The 20,162-nt window shown below is 55.8% G+C and overlaps 1 protein-coding gene across 2 annotated transcripts in view; it reads right to left on the bottom strand.

Moving 5' to 3' along the window:
* Positions 1–19,082, bottom strand: part of ECE1 (endothelin converting enzyme 1) — a 110,572-nt gene extending 91,490 nt beyond the window's left edge. Inside the window, exon 1 of one of the 2 annotated variants that reach the window (XM_058304192.2) lies at positions 18,983–19,082. In XM_058304192.2, coding sequence (XP_058160175.1) covers positions 18,983–18,985 — 3 coding nt within the window. In that variant the 5' untranslated portion in view covers positions 18,986–19,082. Of the gene's footprint in view, positions 1–10,348; positions 10,444–18,982 lie in introns of those variants that run through there. The other variant, XM_058304190.2, reaches the window with a different exon arrangement.
* Positions 19,083–20,162: the final 1,080 nt, after the last annotated feature.

Raw genomic sequence — 20,162 nt, 5'->3', positions numbered from 1 at the left:
GAGATGGCACTGGGCCACAGGAAGGCGGGGGCGGCGGAGGCAAGTGACCCGCGGAGCAGGGTGTTCCAGCCTCACCTTACCCAACTTGAATGCGTCATTGGGTGTCACCCAGCCCTGCTCAAACGGAACCTAATGGAGAAGAAAAATTCCTCTGGACTTTCCTGAACAAGCTCTATCACTTTCACCTGGGGACAGCAAGAAAACGCACGGCTCACCAAAGCAGAGAGCAGTTCCCATGATGCAGTCTCTTTGATGGAGGGACCAGAGATCGCCCATGGAAATGCTCCCATTCATTTTGTTCTGGGTCCTCTTCTCTAAAGCGGCACATTGCACAACAGATGGGAGGGTGCAGGTTTGTACACCAAATTCTATTTTCCATTGTCATTGTGCCCAATGACATCATGAACAATAAACTGGCCCTAGAAGATCAACCTGGGACATGAGGGCGTCCTCTCCTTCCTGACGCTGGACCCTATTTCAGCCCCGAGGGTTTTCTCCCTCCCAAAGCATCTTTCCCTGAGCATCCGCTGAGGGCAGCGATGCCCAGGGAGGGAAATAACGGTCCCAATGAAAGGTTTGCAGGCCTGGAGGAGGGCGCCGCCCCCCCCCCCCCGCCCCCCGAGAGACTCCCCAGTGGGCTCCTAGAGCAACCTCATCTCGTGCCCCCACGCCGGCTCCGTTTGCTGCCAACGGCCTCTCTGGGCCCCAAGCACACCCACCCTCAGTCCTGGAGGTGGATGCCCCATAGGCGCCTGCAGAAAACAGGCTCTGGGGTCAGCTGGCCTCTCGCTCTGCCACTTCCCGGCTGTGTGGCCTTGGCCGAGTCACCTCACCTCATCAACCCTCAGTGTCCTCTTCCGTTAAACGGGGGACAAGAGGACCCAGCCCTTTAGGGCTGATTCAGGAGTGAAATGAGCTGCTGCACATCTGTTCCTTAGCATGGACCCTGGATCAAAGCTAATTCTCAATAAATTGTGGCTTCTACCTCCTGCTCCATGGATCAGACACATAACCGGTGAGCGAGCAATGGGAACAGGGTGCTGTCTCCCAGGAGATGCTGGCCTCTCTGTGAAGCTGCTGGAGGCTCTTTCACCAACTTACCTCTTCTTTCCAAACCTGCTGCCAATTTCCCACTGGTGCAAAAAAGCTCCAACTGTGGGAAGGGGACTTTCTGACTTGTCCTGAACTTGCCTCACTCTGACGCAACAGGATATCAGGACCAGGGGGCTGAGCCCGAAGCTTTTGAGCACTTTTCCTGTCCCTCTCAGCCCTTATCCTTCTTCCACCCGATGTTCGGAGCCAACAATAGCTGCTTTCCCGGCTCGGCTGCCACACAGCACGCCGCTCCCTGGGCAAAAATACCCATGAGGGGGAGGGGGGTGGGGCCGCAAAGCAGGGGTGGGGGAAGCTTTGCGAGGGGGTGGCAGCAGGAAGAGAGCACATTTCTTGAGCACCTGCTATGTGTCAGGGTGAGAAGGGCCCAGTCCCTGGGGGATTCAGAGTCCTGGGGATTGTGTACATGTGGCAGGGCTGGGGGGGAGCGGCTGGGGTCCAGGGGTATGGGGCCAGATTCAGAGTTCAGGGGCAATTAGCAGGGAGAGGAAGGGCCCTAGAACTTGATGAGACATAAGGATGGCCTGAACCCCAAAATGGGGTCCAAGGGCTAAGGAAAATGGGTGCTCAGATGCAGTGGTGAGGTACATACTGGACGAGCGGTACAGCTGTCCTGGATCCTAGGAGGGGACAGTTTGAACCAGGGTGGGGAGGCGGGGAGAAGCCTGCAGAGCTAGAAATCTACTGAACTGACCGCCTCGGAGGCCTTATTTGCTGGCTAGGGTTTAAGTGGGGGAAGACGAAGGAAATCTTACAATGGCGGCCGACAGTTCCCAGTCAAGAGGTTCAGGAGAGGGTGTCGCGCTACTTCTGGGGAGACCCACTGGGCAGAGACCAGGCCCAGGCAAAGGTGCGGGCTTTGGCCCCTGCAAATCCATTCCCGAGAGCTGCTCACACAGGAGCCCTCTCCCAGGCCGGGGGCTTCACCCAGACCCTGAGCACCCACACCCTCTCCCAGTCAGGGGCTGTTGGGCAGTGGCTCCGGCCCCCGGCCCCGGCCCTCTCTCCCCGCCAGCCAGACCTCCGTGGAACTTGGTCAAAGCCTGGGAAGGGCAGGGTCCCAGGGGCCTGAGCTCTCGGAGGAGAGGTCACGGGGAAAGAATCTGGAGGTCAGGGGGCTGCCCCTCCCCCTTTAGATGCTTCAAAGCCAGAAGCTGTTTAAAGCACCCCTCCCCTGGAGCTGCCGGGCTGCGGTGGGGGCGGGGAGGAGTGTGAGGAGGGGGCGCAGCCAGAAGGCCTGGAAAAGGGCGAATGCAAAACAGCTGCCAGGAATTGGGCCCACGTCAGAGCTTTTACCGGCAGGCCCCGGGACGGGAGGCTCCTGGCTCAGCATCTGGGCTCGGCTGCCAACGAGCTGAGGGACAGCGGCAGCCATTCCACCTTCCTGCGCCTCTGAGCTCTCCTCTGCCCAGGAAAGGGGCAGAATGCTCCCCACCCCTGGTCAAGCTGTCCCGGAATATCTCTGTCCGCCTCTCCCTTGCCACTACCGCTGCCATCTCCACCTCCCAACCATCCCCGCCTCCATTCTTGTCCCCTCCCCCAAGTCCAACTCCACTCACCCGCCAGGGTGAGTTTAGCACAAGGCAAGCCACATCCTGTTACTTTCTGCTGACACCTCTTCAAAGGGCTGGGTGAACCCTCTTGCTTGCCAGGTATAAATGTTCTACCTTTGTGGGCTTGATTAAATGGGGTGTTTCTGTTGTAGAAGAAAATAAAGCCTAAAGTTTACTGACTTGAAAACATGGCCTCCCTCTCTTTTTCTCTCTCTCGTGTGGCTTCCCATTACACTTGCAATGAAGTCTGAATCTCTCACCCAGTTCTGCCTGGCCCTGAGGGGCCAGCCCCTGGCCACCCCTCTAGCCTCACCTTGGGTCATCTCTCCCTGCTCTCTACTGCAGCTACACTGAAAGTACTATAGATCTGCCACCTCAGGGCCTTTGCACATGCTGCTCCCTTGGCCTAGAATATTTTTCTCCACCTGTTTAACACTCAATCCAGCCTTGAGGTCTCTGTTCAAATGTTACTTCCTCAGGGACATTTTCCCTGCCTCACTCTCCCCCCCAGCCCCTGCCTGGGTCAGGACCCTCTGATATAAGCTCACAGAGCACCATACTCATGATTAGAGATCTGTGCAATTAATTACCTAAGATCATGCCTGTTGGCTCACCATTCTAACCCTCATACCTGGCATGCAGTGAGTGTTCAGTAAATGCTAACAACCATTTATCTTCCCATATTCACCTGCGGCAGTGGTTGGCAGAGCTAGATTCCACGCCTCTGGGGATCTCTGTGTGTGGGTGGTGATAAGAGGCAGTGTGGTACCGTGAGAAGAACACAGGTCTTGGGAGCTGAGGATCTGGGTTCTAATCCCAGATCTGCCATTATATGTACTGTTTGGCTTTGGGCAAGTTACCTAATCTTTCTGAGCCTCCATTTCCTCATCTGTCGATTTAAAGATTAAATCAGGGAGGTGGATATGGCTTAAGCAGTTGTGTGCCCACCTACTACATGGGAGGTCCTGGGTTTGGTTCCTGGTGCCTTCTAAAGAAGACGAGCAAGACAGCGAGCTGACATGAGTGGCTGGTGCAACGGACTGACGTAGCAAGCTAACACAAGATGATGCAGCAAGATGACTCAGTGAGATGACGCAACGAAGAGACACAGAGAGGAAACACGATGAGATACAACAAGCCGGGAGCGGAGGTGGTTCAAGTGATTGGGTGCCTCCCTCCCACATGGGAGGTCCCGGGTTCAGTTTCCGTTGCCTCCTAAGACGAACAGAGGGCAGTGAGTGCAAATAATGGAGGGCGGGGGGATAAATACATAAAATAAATGTTTTTTAAAAAGAAGATTAAATTAATACTTTAGAGATACTGGTTAAAAATTTCTTCACCACAGCTGGCAGAAGTCTCTTTCAAGACTCTTTACCTCTCTTTGCATTGGCTTTCCTCACCAAAGAACATTCTGGTTGCTGAAATCACAAAATAAAATGCCAGGGAAAATGCTGGACCCAAAGCAGACATGCAACGAATCAGGATTTCCAAAGTGTGCTCTGTGGTCGATCCCAGCGCTGGGGTCAGCCAGGGAGTTTATTGGCAATGTAGGTCCCAAATGCCACCCTGAACTCACTGAATTAGAATCTTTGGGTCCGAAGCAGTGAAATCTGTGTTTGTAACCAGCATCCTGGGTGATTCTTCCACACACTCCATTTTAGGAAATGCTGTAATCAACACAGTCTTCTTGTTGCTACCACTACTTATTGCTGTTTCCTGGGTGCCCTGATTTCAAGCGCTGAGCTTTTCTGGAACAGGGGTGTCTCAGTTTGCCAGGGCTGCTATGACAAATACCACAAAATGTGTTGGCTTGAACAACAGGAACGTATTGTCTCAGGGTTTTGGAAGCTAGGAGTCCAGCATCAAGGAATCAGCAGGGTGACTCTTGTCACAGGGCGATCTCTCTCTCTCCTTGTGTCTGCTCGTCTGGCTTCTGCTGATTTCTCCTGACATCTAATTTCCTCTGCTTATAAGCCCTCTAGTCATATGAATCAGCCGCCCTGGTTCAATTTGGCCTCATCCAAATGAAGATCCTACCCACAAATGAATCCACACCTTAACTACTAATATCCTCTCCAAAGGGCCTATTTACAAATGGGGTCACACCCACAGGACTGGGATTAGGATGAGATGTCCTCATAGGGGATAGGACTCAAATCCTCAACAAGGGGTGACAGCATCTGTCACCAGAGAGGCACATTATGCCTGTAACAAACAGCATTTTTGCTAATGCCTCAAAAAGATGAGTTGGGCCTTGACGTCAGACAGATAGAAGCAAATTCCAGATCCTCTACTTGCTTAGCTGTGTGACCTTGGCTATGTGGCTCAACTTCTCTGAGTCTGCTTCCTCATGCGTAAAATGACAGTAAACATTATCTACCTGCTGGGGTTGCTGGGACACTCTGAGGAGGTGTTTTATGAAATGCTCCAGGTACCTGGTCTGACACATTTCACAAACTCAAAGAAAAGCATTGAAAAACAAAACAGGGAACCCTGAGTCTCCTCCACTGTGCCTCTTCTGCTGCCCGGTGTGCTGGGGATGGGATCTGTGCATCCTTCTGAGGACACCACAAGCCCGGGCCATTTAGAGAGGGTGAAGACCCTCCCTGCAGGGCTGCTCAGCCAACCACCCCTCCAGAAGGGGCAGGGTGCAGGGTTGGCAGGGAGCAGAAATGGGGGCTGGGTGGGACAGGGCTGGATAGCTGCCCAGGGCTTGCACTGAGCGACCCAGGCCCCGAGAATCGTGTTCCCCAAGGCTGGGCCTCACAGGGCAGCAGAGTTAAGTGCACTACGGGGGGTGGAATCACAGACTGCTCAAATTGAAACACCAGCTCTCCCATCACTGGCTCTGACTCGTGGGCAAACTCCTACCCATCCTTTAAGACCCAAATCAAACATCACCTCCCCAGGCCAGGCTAGTTATCCCTTCCTCTGGGCCTTCAAAGGTCCAACATCATTTGGCAATTTACCTGTTGACCTGCCTACCCACAGCTCTTGGAAATTCCTTGAGGGCAGCGCCTGGCACAGAAAACACACACATCAATTGGAAGCCTAGTTTTTTTCAGTCTTCTGTGTTTCCTTCTGCTCCTTACCAAATGCCTCCTATTCTAATTCCTGTTCTTCTTCCTGATTTTCTAGTTTGGATTTCCAGACTTGCTTTCCTGCTCACGCCACAGTTGATGCTGAAGGACAGCTGTACAAAACACCAACTATTAATTCCCATACCTCTGCTGGCTGCAAAGGACTCCATGGCAGGTGGGGTGCTCAGAGTCCATGAGATTGTCTAGTGAAAGACTGGGGGGGAAGATCAGTTACAAAGGAAGCACTACAGCATAATGGTTAAGAGGTTGGACTTGGAGGCAGACCGTCCAGGTTCAAATCTTGCTCTGCCACGTACTGGCTCGGCGACACTTGGCAAGATAGAAACCTTGTCTCTCTTTACCTCTGTTCCCCCACGTATAAAATGGGGAAAAATGATAAGAAACACCTCATAGAGTTGACATGAGGACTAAAATGAATTCGTAACATGAAACACTCAACACTGTGCCTGGCACACAGCAACAAATGTGACCGTTAGTATTACATGATAGCTGAGACTGGTAAACACTTCCGGCAGAAAGGAAAAAAGGACTGTTGAAGAAAGCCCCAGTGTAGCCAGAAGTTGAGACCATATTTCACCCCAGGGAGTCTTCAAGACCCAGCCCCCTGCCCATCATTTTCTCCTTAGTGATGTCCTCCCATTTCCCCTGTGGACTATGAGCTTGGTTGCAGCACAGCACGACGCAGAGTAGGGTGGTGGGAAATATCTGACAAAATAAACAAGTGTAGAACGTGGCCCATGGCCTGAGCAGTGGCCGTGAGAACATGAGAAGCTGCTGGAGTGGGCCGAAGACCGTGTTCAGTGTGGCAAGATGGTGCTTGCAAGATGAACAACTCGAGCACTGCATTCAATCCCCAAAACCTTGTTCCAAGAGAAATCACCCTCTGTGCATGAAGACACGTGAGCCAGCAAAGCTGACGAGGTGCCCAGGATGCAGTGAGAAGCATGGACACGGACCTGCTGCCCGCCAGTAAGTGATTTCAGTTACCCCGGGGAGGGAGGCAATCCGATCCCCTTACAGGTGATAAGTCTGGGCCCCGGCAGGGGAGGTCACCTGCCAAGAGCACTCAGCAAATAAATGATAGAGAGGGCTCAAGTCCAGCTCGCCCAACTCCCCAGCCCGTGCTCTACAGGCAGCTCCCTGCTGGGATCTGGCACGTGCTTTTGGCCGCGATACAGTGCAAACAAGAGTGGACACAGTTGCTGTCCTCACGGAGCTCGGAGTAAAGCTCTGCCAGCTGCAGGAATGAGCCACCAGGGACTGAGGGACACTTGAGGGAGTTTTATACACAGGTAAAGGGAAAAAAGATCCAGAAAAGACCCTCCCATCCCAGCTTGTTAATAAAGCAAAGCCACTGACTGCTTTGCTGCAGCCCCATCTGGATCTGATTGCTCCAAAATTAGAACAAGGTCTGGGCTGAAAGCCAGGAGGCCTGAGATCAGGCCAAGGTCACTGCCTCGGTTTTCCCATCTGTCAAAGGGATACCTTGGCCTAGAATGATCTGAGGTTATTTTTAGCCCCTTCATCCTGTGATCCTGTTGGAAATCACACTTCCATCTTTGAAAATTGACAAGAGTATTAGGCATTTTATGCTGCAGGCTTCTCTCTCCATGCCACTGGCCACATCCCTTCCAGTTTACATCCTGCTCAGTTCTAGGCACAAGCTGATAGGCCCAGTCTTCCCAGGAGGCCCGTTCCACTGGTAAAGCAACTCTCCGTGGCCCAGGATGCAAATCCCTGCAGACCCCAAACCTCTTCCAATTCCATCCCTATCAGGAGAGCAAATATTTGTACACCTCTGTTTACAAGGGCCTTGCCAAGCACTGGATATGCAGACTGAAAAGGCAGGGACTCTGCTCTAGCAGAACTCTGTTTAGTAACCGCTGATGGCTGACGTTTCTGAGGTGCTTACTGTATGGTAGGCACTGATGGGTACTTCACAAAGATTATATTGCTTAATTAAACAGCTCTGTGCTTGGTACCGTCATTTTCTCCATTTTACGTATACAGATGAAAGTGAAGCAATGAATTAAGTAATTTGCCTGAAGTTGCTCAAGTCAATGGCAGAGCTGGGATTTGAACACAGTGGGAAATCTGATGACTCATGCCCTGACAGAAGGCATTCTAGGGGCCAGTGGTCTAGAAAGTTTCTGGGAACAGCTGCAGGGAGAGAATTAAACCTAAGGGGTTTGGGACATATCCCCTATTGTTATAGTGACACCCACCTCTGCACTGAGCACCAAGTAGGTGCCACATATGCCCAGAGCATAGCTTCTCTCATCCACCCACCCAGCGAGGGAGCTGCTACCCCACTTTACAGCTGGGGAACCTGAGGCTCAGAGGGGAGAACTCACCTGTTAAAAGTCCCTAACGACAAATGAGTGGGAGATCCGGGATTCAAACTCAAGTTGACTCCAAGCCCTTGCTCTTAACCGCGGTACAAATAGTACGGGTGGGTGCGGTAGGGACCCGGTGCAGTGGGGAGCCACCCACTGTTTCATCTTGGGCCCGCACTTGTGTCTGTCGTGCCCCATTAGGGCTAGAGGCGGAGAGCACAGCTCCACCCCCTTGATGGCCCTCTCGGGTCACTAAGGGCTTGTTACACACACCCCCTCTAATGGGGAAGTAAGATGAGCAAGCCACGGTGAGACGGGTCGACCAGGGATCTCATCAGCCCCTCTGCCTAGCTGCAGCCATCAGAACTGGACAGAGGAGACCTGAAGGCTGGCACTCACCTCATCACAAGGCTTCGAACGACAGAATAATGATGTGAGTCAGCACAGCTCCCATTCGTTGCGGACCTACTCCGTGCACCGTTCTATAAACACTATGTGAATCATCTCAACCAGTCTTCACGACAACACTGTGAAGTAGGTATTACCATACCCCATTCCACAAAGAAGACAACCAAGGCTCAGAGAAATAAAGGCACCTCACCTGAGTCACACAGCTAGGTCTAAGTGGCAGAGCTGGGTCTGCCTGGCTCCAAAACCCACATTTTGACCAGAAAGAACCCTAGACAAGGAGTCTGGAGATTGGGGTCTAAGTTTGCTTCTGATACACTGTGTGGCTTCAGGCAAATCTCTTTCCCTTTCTGGGCCTTTGTCTTCGCACCACGGGGTGACACTCGTTGACATCCAAGTCCCCATTCCACTCAGACCTTCTTTGGCTCTGTGAACTCCTGTGCCTGCCCTTCCCTTTCTCATGCCCATTGCGCCCGGAAGTCCAGCTGGATGTGGACTAACCACCCACTCACCAGCCTGCAGGGAAAGATGACGTGCCATCTTCCCGTGGCCGCCTCCTGCCCCGGACCAGCCCGGACACCCAGGAACCACAAAGCCACAGGGTTTCCTCGAGCCCGGCCGTGGGAGAGCAGCCCAGCCGCCAGGCGGAGGGCAGAGGGCCGGGCATCCCCTGGCAGCCACCACTTCCTCCACGCACGCTTCTCGGCAGGGGGTGTGGAGGCGGGGAAGGCCATCTCTGGCAGGGTGCCCTTCTGGCCCCAGTCTCCTGGCTCCCCGGGGTTTGGAGTGGTAGGAGCACGGTCACTTCGGGAGAATCCCAAGCTCATCCTGGAAGGATGAGTTCAAGCAGGGGTGTCAAGGGCAGGTCCGTCTGGGGGGAAAGGCAAATTTTACCCCCGATGCGCTGCTGCTAGGGGCACTTCGCCGCTTTGGGATGCAGCTATCTACCTCTCTCCCTCATCCTCTGAAGCAGCTCCTAGAATCCCACACGAATCCTGGAGAAGCATAAGCCTCCTGTCGCTCAGGACCGTGTGGATGCACTGAACATACTCTCCTCTCACCCACCCCAGCCGCCTCCCCTGAACTGCCCTCCCTGCCTCACTCCTGCGCCCCCAGTCTGCATCACATAGCAGCCAGGACCTTTCCAAAACAAACCAGGTGGAACCAGCCCCCTACATGGCCCTCCTGGGACTTCCATCACTCAGAAGGAAACACAAACTTCCCTCCCAGCCTGACAAGGCTGCGAGGACCTGGCTCCTCCGTGCCCACCTCGCTGGCCTCTTTCTTCCCCTCTCTGCCTTGCTCCCTCTCCCACAGCCACACGGGTCTTCTTGCCACCTCCACGTGCCAAACTCCCCATGCCTGTCTCAGGCCCCTTGCACTTGCTGCCCCTTCTGCTCGGAGCTCTCCTCTCCCTTACCTTGGCCATCTGCCCCCCTGCATCCTTCAGCCTCAGCTCAGGAGCTGCCTCCTCCCTGACCACCCCCCTAGAGCAGCACTCCTCAGCCTATTCTTTCTTTCTTCTCTCTGAAACCATCTTTCTGTTAGTTGATGGCCTGTTTAGTCTCTGTCTCTCTCCCCTAGAATGTAGCTCCTGAAACGTAGAAATATTGCAGCCCCATTTACTTCTGTCCTTGTATTAAGAGAGGACCTTATATGGTCCTTCTAGCCCTGCAGAGGAAATGCTGGAACTCAGAGAGGTGGAGTGACTTGTCCAAGGTTGCACAGCCAGGAAGAGGCAGGATTCAGGTGCAGGGCCACCTCCACCAAGCCTCCGTCAGAGGGAGGCCCGGCTCGCAAAGAGGCCCTTGGGTGGTGGCAAGAATGAAGAGCCTACCTTCTTCCTGAGTGGTCCCTCCGCGGAGCTAGGGGGCAGCTGGGGCTCTCGAGGGGAGCCGGCCATACCCTGGAGGCAGAGCAGCCCAGAGCCAACAGGACCAAGACTTGAAGACAGCTCAAGAAACAGCAGCTCTGGGGAAGCACCGCGTCTCGTAGAAGAGGAAACTAAGGGTCAGGGAGGAGGGAGGGACTCGCCTGTGGCCACACAGCCAATCAGCGGAGCCTTGTGGCTGGCAGTCTCCAGGGATAGGACCCCTGCCCTGCCCTGAGGGTACCAGGGGAGGCCTGACACCCAGGGTCTAGGCACAGTGCCAGCCGCAAGCTGCCAGGCCGCAGGGCAGGGGCAGGGCCAGCAGAGCGGATCTGAGGCACGAAGGCCAAGAAAGGGCTTGGATGCCCCCCTCTTCAAAAGCCACCTATCGAGAGCTTACTCGAGGCGAGGCCGTGGGCCCGAAGGCCAAGGGTGAAGATGCACTCTGGAAATGGGACCCCCACTGTGGAGAGCTGTGTGGCACTTTCCACGGAAGTTAAACACACATCGAACCTCTGAGCCAGCAGGTCCTCTTCTCCGTGCAGGCTCAAGAGAAGCGAGTACTTTGGGTCAAAATTGATGCACGAGAAAGGCACGGCAGCTCCGTTCGCCACGGCCCAAGCTGGCATCAGCCCACCCAGTGCCACACTCTTCAGCCTTTAAGGGGGCTGGACTGATACAGGCTGTGGTGAGGATGAACCTCAGAAACATTCGGCATGGACTGAAGGAAACCAGGCACAAACAAGCAAGAATCCATGCACATCAAGTTCAACACCAGGCAAAAGGAGAGTGACAGAAAGCGTGCCGGCAATCCCCTCCCGCGGGGGGCCTGGTGGAAGGGCATACTCAAAACTTTCTGGGGGAAGTGGAAACGCTCTGTGTTTTGAGCTGGGTGGTGGTTACACAGGTGTATACATTTGTAAAGACTGAGCTGCACAAGGTGTGTGCATAACGGCATTTGAAAAAAAAAAAGCACAATCTCTGCCCATAGGAAGCCCAGCCCGGCAGCACCAGGACTGGCAGGACAATAACAGTTACAACAACAATGGCAGCGGATTTCGACTGAGCCCTGATACGTGCCAGCACTGAGCTGGGTTCTCTTGCAACACCACTGGGCTGACCCCCGTATCTCCAGATTGGAGATGGAAATCGCCCAGAGAGGTGACGTACGTACGTGTCCAAAGTGACCGACCAGGATTGAACCGGGGCCTGCGCCCTCCGAGGTCAGATTTCTTCGGCCAGCAGCCCCCGCCCCCTGCCCTCCCCTCCCCACACCGCTCGGGGCTGCCAGGCTCCGCCCCGCAGCCCCTCCTCTCCAGGGCTGGAAGGAACAGCTCATGCCAAGCGCTGCTTAGGAAATGTGTCCTTCCTCCCCCTCCCAGCCCTCTGCCCTCCCTCGCCCCTCTCACTGCCACACATCTCTGAGGTCACGTCGGCCCTGGACCTCCGCCCAATAAAAGGGAACTCCAAAGCCTGGGCAGCTGCGGGGGCAGAGCGGGTACAGTATTGACTAAGGGATTTCTCAACTCCCAGCCCCCCCCCCCCAGCCCAGCCTGTGGCCCCAGAGCTCTAGGAGGGCTTGAGGTTAGAGTCCCCACCCTTGGCTCCGGTTCCCCAGTGATGCAACCCAGGGTCTGGATTCAGAGAATCATAAAACGGTTAGTTGGAAGAACCGCCGCCACCACCCTTTATTAAGTTCTTATCCTGTGCCGAGAGCAAGCGCCGCCGCCTTCACCCTGACCGAGGACCCTCCACCTTCATCGTCCCGGTACCCTCTTCCTTAGTACCATTAGGGTCCCCAGTGCTCACAGGGGTTAAGGGACAGGCCCGGGCTCACGGCGAGGAAGTGGTGGAGCTGGGGTGCGAACCCGGGGTCCCCGACTCCAAGTCCGTGCTCCGCCCTGGAGGGCTCTGCCTGCGAGCCTTCCCGACAGGGTGGGAAAAGGCCCTTGAGTCAGTGCGATCCACACAGATGGCACAACTGAGGCCCGGGGAAGAAGCGTCTTGTTCAGGGTCACGTGAAAGGTCAGTGGCAGAGACAGGGCTGGACGCCAGGACCCCACTTTAGCCTTGCCCTCGATGACCACATCAGGGCGGCAGAGCAGGCCAAGTGCCCCTGGACAGCAGCTCGCAGCAGCAGGCAGGGAGCGGGGAGGCCCGGTTGCAGCAGAGGTAAATATTGACGGGACGATGTTTACACTGTAACCCTACCGCCCCGCTGCCGCCTCGCTGTCCTCCTGTCTTCCCAGCCAAGGAGGAAAAGGAGCACGTGGAGGAGAATGGGAGAGGGGAGGCTTCTGGGCCAGGGCCATACGGTCAGGAAGCCCGAGACTGCTCCAGTCTGGGGGCCACTGTGGACCTGGAACAGGGCCCCGGGCAATGCCAGGCAGGGAGGGGCTACCACCAAAGCTGGGAAGGCAGGGTCTGGGCTGGGAGTCACAGGGCCTGGTTCAGGGCCCAGCTCGGCCACTAACGGGCAGCAGGACCCAAGAACAGTCAGGGAATGGGGAAGAGAGATTGTGAAAGGTCAAAGATAAAAGGTCGGCCCTTCAGCCTGGCCAGCGGCCCTCTCTGATCAGCTCCCAAAGCCTTTGGCCACTGCCCAATCGTCCCAGCCTTGTCCCTGGGGGTTTCCCCAAGGAGGCCGAGTTTCGGCTAAACCAGAGCAGACGCGTACATCCAGGAAGCCAGAAACCTGAGGCCGGGGATCAGGAGGCCAGTGCTTAGACCCAGTCCCTCGTCCCCTAAGGGACCCCTGAGCCTCAGCTTTCTCAGCTCTAAAGCGGGGTAACCCTCTGCCTGGGGCACGTGTGAACAGTACACGTAAGTGCTGGACGTACGGTGTGTGCTCAAGAAAAGCAGCTTCTTTTGCCCCTCAGCCGTCCTGCCTATAAACAGGGGAGCTGAACTATTACGAGATGGTTGCTAATTCCACCCTCCTTTTTTTAGGAGGTCCGGGGGATTGAACCTGGAACCCCGTACATGGGAAGCAGGCACTGGACCCCTGAGCTCCTTCTGCTCCCCACCAATCCCCTTTTAATACAAGCACGCCGAGCCCCTAAGCAGGCCCTAAGCAGGCCCTAAGCAGGCCCCGCTGCCCTGCTCTGCGCCCTGAAGTCAGACCCTCCCCCACCCATTTCTTGAATGCGCCCCAGAAACGTGCTCCTCTGCTTACATTCCCTTCGGGGTCCCCCGGAGCCTGGCTGAGGCTTGTCAGAGAGCCAAGACAGGACTGGGGGCCCCGCGGGAAAGGGTAGATCCCCCACGCCCTTGCCTCCCAGCGCCACTCCACAGCAGGGTTCAGTCAGCATTGATTGTTCACTGAAATGTGCTCCCCAGATTACAGGCTCCTCAAGGACCAGGAGGGTATCTTGTCATTTGTATCTCTTTTAAGCTCGGCACCTAGGAAGCACTCAACCAAGTGTTGCCACAAGAAGCTCAAATGCCACCTCTTCTGGGAAGCCTTCCCCGATACACACCTGCGGCTAGGATGACACTTGAGCTGCAACCCCAGGCTGGTACTTATCATATTCTACCTTGTTTCATAGTAATTTGGGAATTTGTCCTTTCTCCTCTATTAGATCAAATTTCCTTGTGGGCAGGAGCCCACTGCCTATTTACCTGAAAGGCTGAGGGAAGGAAGGTCAATGGGTGAGGTCTGCAGCCCCAGGGGAAGGGGCTCTGTGGACCTCTGGGGCCACAGCCGCCTCCTCTCATCACTGCCCACTCCCAGCAGCGTGATGGGGTGTGGGGAGCAGGGGGGGCAGTGAATGGTGTCCCGACCACCGGTGTCTCTTATAAGACCACTCCACAGCCTCCTAACTGACTCCCGGCCCCTAGTCTCACCCATGTGACCCACTGTCCACAAAGCAGCCTGTGTGATCACCTCAAAACACAAATCCAGCCATGTCGTCTCCTCACTCGAAACTACCGAGTGGCTCCCCACGGCCCTTAGGACGGAGGCCCGAATCCATCTCCTGGACCCCCACCCCTGAGTGTGGACCCACTCCTGCCCACATCCCAAGCATCGCCCTCTGCACCCCGAGATGAACTCATCCGAACGCACCTCGTGTCCTCCTGTCTCGCACACGCTGCTGCTCTGCCCCGGTGCTCGCCCCTGACCCACTCCTTCTTTAGGCCACCGCATTCATGTCATGGCCCCAGGGAGCCTTTCCTGATGGCCAGGCCAGCCCCCCCATCTGCTCCCACAGCACCCTGCCTGTCTCCGTGGTAACAGTAATTGCACTTGCCATTTCCTGCTCTGCATCTGCCTGCCTGCCAGCCTGCGGAAGAGGGACTCGTCAGTCTTATTCCACAGACGCAGCCCCAGCAGCTCACCTTGTACAGGCAGACTTGTTTGGTGAATGAATGAATGAATGAACAAATGAGGCACTTTGACCACAGCAGGGGTGCTTGCCTAATCAACTCTCTGAAAAAAGGGAAAATTGAGCAGAAACACACAATTCTGCAAACATTTGCTGATGGTCCTTCCCTCGCCGTCGACATCAGAGTGTGGACTCCAGCCTCTCAGGTTATGTCTTGGCTAATTCCCAAAACTTTCTGCCAAGTCCGCCCTGCAGCCCCTAACGCCCCACATCCCATTCCACTGCTGACAGGGCCTGGTCTCTAATTCTGCCTGGGAAACAATGTATTTATTCTTTACCAAAAGTTAACAACATCCTTGTTTACCAAAAACCAACGCCAGGCAACATGAGTAACCCATTTACCAGCACGGGTGCTGGCCGCCCAGGGAAAGTACGCAGGGCCCCGGGAAGCCCAAGTGGCTGGCTCAGGGTGATCTTCGAGTAACAGTGCTTTCCCTCGGGCTATTAATAGCTGGCAAAGCATTTCCACATCCACTGTATCCTGAGAAACAGGCAAATCTGCCCCATTTGGTAGGAAAAGCGAAGCACAGTGGGGGTGTGGCTGGCCCCAGGTCACAAAGCAAGTTGATGGTCCATCCAGGACTGAAAGCCGGGACTGTGTTCTTAACTTAGCCACTGTACAGTAAAGACGATTCCCAGCCCTCAGTCATGGTCTTAAGCTCAGCCCCTAATTTGGAATGGGAAGGAACATTCTCAACGCAGCACAAGAGCAGACTGGCGATGCTGACTTGGGCCTCCTCCCTCCCTCCCCCTACCTGCCAGCTTGGTTAACCCGCCAAACATCCAGGAGAGCTGTGCCTGCTATGGCACTATCTTACTGTGTGACTGCGGGTAACTGCCTCTACCTCTCTGTGCCAGCTGTAGGGTGGTTTTAGGACAATTGGAAACAGGAGATATAAAAAGCCTCCCCTTGGAACTCTCATCTCCTAGCTGTGCTGGGGGTCCACTGGAGGCCTCTGAGAACAGTTCTGACTCCCTGCCAAGGAGTTAGAGACCTGGGCGGGAGGGAGCTGGGGCCATCAGAGAGATTCAGCAAGGACAACAGGAAATGGCCCAAGCACTCTCCAAAGCAGCCCAGTTCGGAGCCCAGGGGATGGGAAACTTGGCTGAGCTGGAGGGAGAGAAGCCTGGATTAGTCTAAAACCCACGGAGCAGGAGACCCAGGGAATAAACACTTCAGCAGCCCTGAATCACTCCCTCCTCGGGAGTGACAGCTCGGGAACTAGTGTTTAGGGGAAGCCAATGACAGAGACAGAGAGGCGTAACATCAGCTCTACCCGGCCCACGCGCGGGTTCAGCACCCACAGTGGGTTTCCAACTCCTCGACCCCTTAAGCCTTCTACCATCTGACCCCTGCAATCCCTCACGGACCTCCTCTCCCCTTTTCCTGCTCTCCCCAGGCCACGTGCCAGGCAAGCCCCACTGCAGCCCCTCGGGATCATTTCCTGTGCTCTTCCACCTCCACGTGGCCTGAGAGGCAGCATAGAGCTTTTTTTTTTTTTTTTGAGGTACTGGGGGCTGGGAATTGAAGCCGGGACCTCGTATGTGGGAAGCCGGCACTCAACTACTGAGCCTCATCGGCTCTCCTGAGCTGGTTTTTTCATTTGTTTGCTTGTTGTTTGTTTTTTTGTTTGTTTTTTGTTTTTAAGGAGGCACTGGGAACCAAATCGATGACCTCCTATTTGAGGAGCAGTTGCTCAACAGCTTGAGCCACATCTGCTCCCAGAGTAGACAATTTTGATTGGTGGGCATTCCCTTAACACAGGATTTATGTTGGTTTCATCTTTCCCTCTAGCAAAGGGCTTGGCATGTATTAAGTATTCAATAAATCTCTGTTGAATGATAAACAAATGAATGATTCCCTAGGTATCACTCTCCCCTTCAAATAACTTTTAATCCTTCTTCCACTAGTAAGTTAGATGTCAGGTAGGACTTCCTGCCTTGAGCTTAAGGTTGTGAAAGAAAGGAAACAAAGCTGCCTTCGAGCAAAGCACCTTTACTTGGGTTATCTCACAGAATCTGCAAGACAGAGGACTACCATTTCATTTCACAGATGAGGAAACTGACATGAGGAAGCAATGGTGCACCTTGACCGAAGTCCCTATGGGGAAGTGGCAGAACTGGGATTTCTAATCCAAATGTGCTCGATGCCAGAGCCTGGGGTCGTCCTATCAGGCTGAGAGAGTCCTCCATTTGGAAGGCTCTGGAAAGAATCACCAAAGCAGGGTGGCCATCTTAGTGGTTTTTTGTGTGTGTGTTTTTTTAAAGATTTATTTATTTATTTCTCTCCCCTTCCCCACACCCCATTTGTCTGTTCTCTGTGTCTATTTGCTGCATGTTCTTCTTTGTCCGCTTCTGTTGTCCTCAGCGGCACGGGAATCTGTGTTTCTTTTTGTTGCGTCATCTTGCTGTGTCAGCTCTCTGTGTGCAGCACCATTCCTGGGCAGGCTGCACTTTCTTTTGGGCTGGGTGGCTCTCCTTCCGGGGCACACTCCTTGAGCGTGGGGCTCCCCTACGCGGGGGACACTCCTATGCGGGGGACAACCCTGCACAGGGGACACCCCTGCATGGCAGGGCACTCCTTGCGCGCATCAGCACTGCGCATGAGCCAGCTCCACACAGGTCAAGGAGGCCCGGGATTTGAACCACGGACCTCCCATGTGAAGACGGACGCCCTAACCAACTGGGCCAAGTCCGCCGCCCCTTAGTGGTTTTTAAGGAGGAAAACTCTTCTTCCCTTTCTGAGGAACTTAGATCAGGGCAGGCTTGGTGTAGAGCAGGGGATGACATAAACTTGAATTCTTACCCTCTTTTATTGCCAGTATGCTAAGACCTTAAATCAAGTGCCAGTCCACAGGTAGTGAACTCCCTGCCTCTGAAACTGTTCAAGCAGAGCATTCCAGAGACGCGATTCCTGCCTGGGGAGATAGGTTGGATACTAGATGGTCTCTAAGCACGAGGTGTAGAATTAAGCCATAACTTCTTTACTATTGACTCTGGAGAGGCGAGTGCTAGTGGCCAAGGGAGGCAGATGCTAATGGGGCGAGAAGGGAGGGACCTGGAGCGGAGAGGAAAGGGATGTTGTCAAAGGACACCAGCTCTGGGCAGAGCAGGAGTTAGGGAACTCTAGGTCTACAGGAGATTCCTCCTTTCCCTGCCCGGGTCCCCTGAGGTTTGGCAGCATCCTCAGAGAAGAGGAAGTGGCTATGACCCTGTGAGTGGCAGCCACCATCACTGCCTGCCTGGCCATCGGGGCTCTGCGTGGTGTACTGTCTCCATCTCACAGGGCACAGGAGAAGGACTAGAAGAGAGAAGCAGAGGGGCTTGGCCTTGGGGAAGGAAGCCGAAGGGTACGAGGTGGCCACAGCCCCATGGTGGAGAGGCCACCGAAGGGCCCTGGCTCTCCAGCTCCAGGGACACGCCCTCCTCCCCACGGTGGCCCTGGGCAAGCTCAGCCGGGTCTGTATGGATTCTTTTCCTGGGGTACTGGCTCAGAGATCCCCATGAAATCTCTCTCCCCACTACTCCCAGTGCCCCTGCCCATCCCAGTCAGCGTTCAGGCTCAGTTGCCCCTTCTCTAAGGACACCATGCCAATACTAGGAGGTGCTGGGAAACCCGGGGTGTTCCCCAGGCTCTGACCGCAGCGACCTGGCTGCCCAAGTGCCCCCTACCCGCATCCCCTTAGGCCATTTGGGAACAGCAGCCCGGAGTGCCCCGACCCAGCATTCCCAGTGCACTCGGCTCGGCCACCCACGATGCTGCTGGCTGACTCTCAGCCCCGGACCAACCTCGGCATCCGGGGCCGCTCAGGTCCAGCGGGACCCAGCCGCTTCGGAATCGGGTCTTAACTCCGAAGCGGACCCAGCCCCGCTGCCCGGTGACCCCAACCGAGTCGGGTGCAGAGACTTCCGGACCCCAAACCAGACCCACCCAACTGCCCGCGACCCGGACGGGCCACCCCGAGCCCTCCAAACCCGGCCCGGTCGAGCTGCCCAGAACCGAGCTCGGCGGAGCCGCCCCCGACGGAAGCGAGCGCAGCGCGGACCGCGAGCCGAGCCCTGCCCGGCGGCCCCCGACTCCCGCCTTCCGAGCGCCAGGCTGGGGCCGCTCTGCTGCCGGGGCCCAGGCCCCGCGGGCCGGGCCGGCGCTGGTCCCGCCCGCGGCGCCGCGGCCCCCGACCGTCGGGGCTGCACGGCGCGCGGCCGCCGCACTCACCATGGCTCCCGCGCTCCGCTGCCCGCGCCCCGCGCCGCTCCGCGCCAGCCCGGCTCCGCCCGGGGTCTCGGCTGCCCGCGGGCGAGCGCGCGGCTCCGGCGCCGGATCGCGGGGGGTGGGGGCGGGGGCGGGGCCCGCGGGGGAGCCAATGGCCGGGCGCGGGGGCCCGGGCCGGGGCGGCGCGGCCAATCAGGCCCCGAGGACGGGCTGCCCCCCCGCGGGCTCCTTAACCCTGCGCGCGCCGGGCTACGTGGGGACCCCGGAGGGCTCGCCGGGGTCGGGGCCTCCGGCTGCGGGTGCGGGGTCCAGACCCCGCCGGGACCGGCTTCCGGCACCCGAGGAGCTGGGAGAGCGGCTCTGCAGCGCCCGATGCGGGGCGCCGAGAGCCTGGGCGACCTTTGTCTCCTGCCTGGCTCCTGCCTGGAATGTGACCCAGGGTGCTCCAGCTGCGTGTGTGTGTTTGTGTGTGTGTGTGTGTGTGTGTGTGTGTGTGTGTAAGGCGGGAGGGGGAGGGGAGAGGGAAACAGACAGGGAGGGTGGACTCCGAGCGCCTGTGCGTTTGTGTGGGAAGAAAAGAGTGTGCACAGGAGGGAGAAGAGCGAGAGGAGGTGGGAGGGAAGCAAAGAGAAGGAGCAACTCTCGGGGCCTGTGCTTTTGTATGGCCAGGGGAGACTGTCTCTACGTCTCTGTTATGTAAGTGCCCGAGTGAAAGAGGAAGGAACAGAAAAAGGTGTGTGTCTTGTTACTTGTGTGATGTATGATCTGTCCTGTTGGGCTTGCATGCTGACGTGGTACAAAGAGACCTTGTGCCCTTGTGGTAAACATGTACATACCAAATACCTGTGGTTTGGGGTTGTAGTGTGTGAAGGTGTGTTTGTGTGTGTGTGCACATGGGGGAGGCATGTCAAGTGACTTGGTGCAACTGTATGTAGCCCAGTTTGTGAGTAGGAGAGAGACATGGAGAAACACTGTGTATGAGGTGAAAGTGTGTTTTGGGCGTGTGAGTTTGTAGTCATCTATATTAGTGTTGTTTTGAGAAAGAGAAACTGTTTTGTGGGGTGTTAATGAGTGTATGTTTAGAAAAGACAAAGACACCCTGGAGGAAGTGGGTTTGGGTTTTGAAGAGCAGAAAGAAAGACCTAGGAATCTAATTGTCTACCAGCCATGGTGTGTGTGCTTG

The sequence above is a fragment of the Dasypus novemcinctus genome, chromosome 9 (genome assembly GCF_030445035.2).
Source record: "Dasypus novemcinctus isolate mDasNov1 chromosome 9, mDasNov1.1.hap2, whole genome shotgun sequence".
In the NCBI taxonomy this organism is placed as follows: domain Eukaryota; kingdom Metazoa; phylum Chordata; class Mammalia; order Cingulata; family Dasypodidae; genus Dasypus; species Dasypus novemcinctus.
This window is presented reverse-complemented; position numbering and strand designations above follow the sequence as displayed.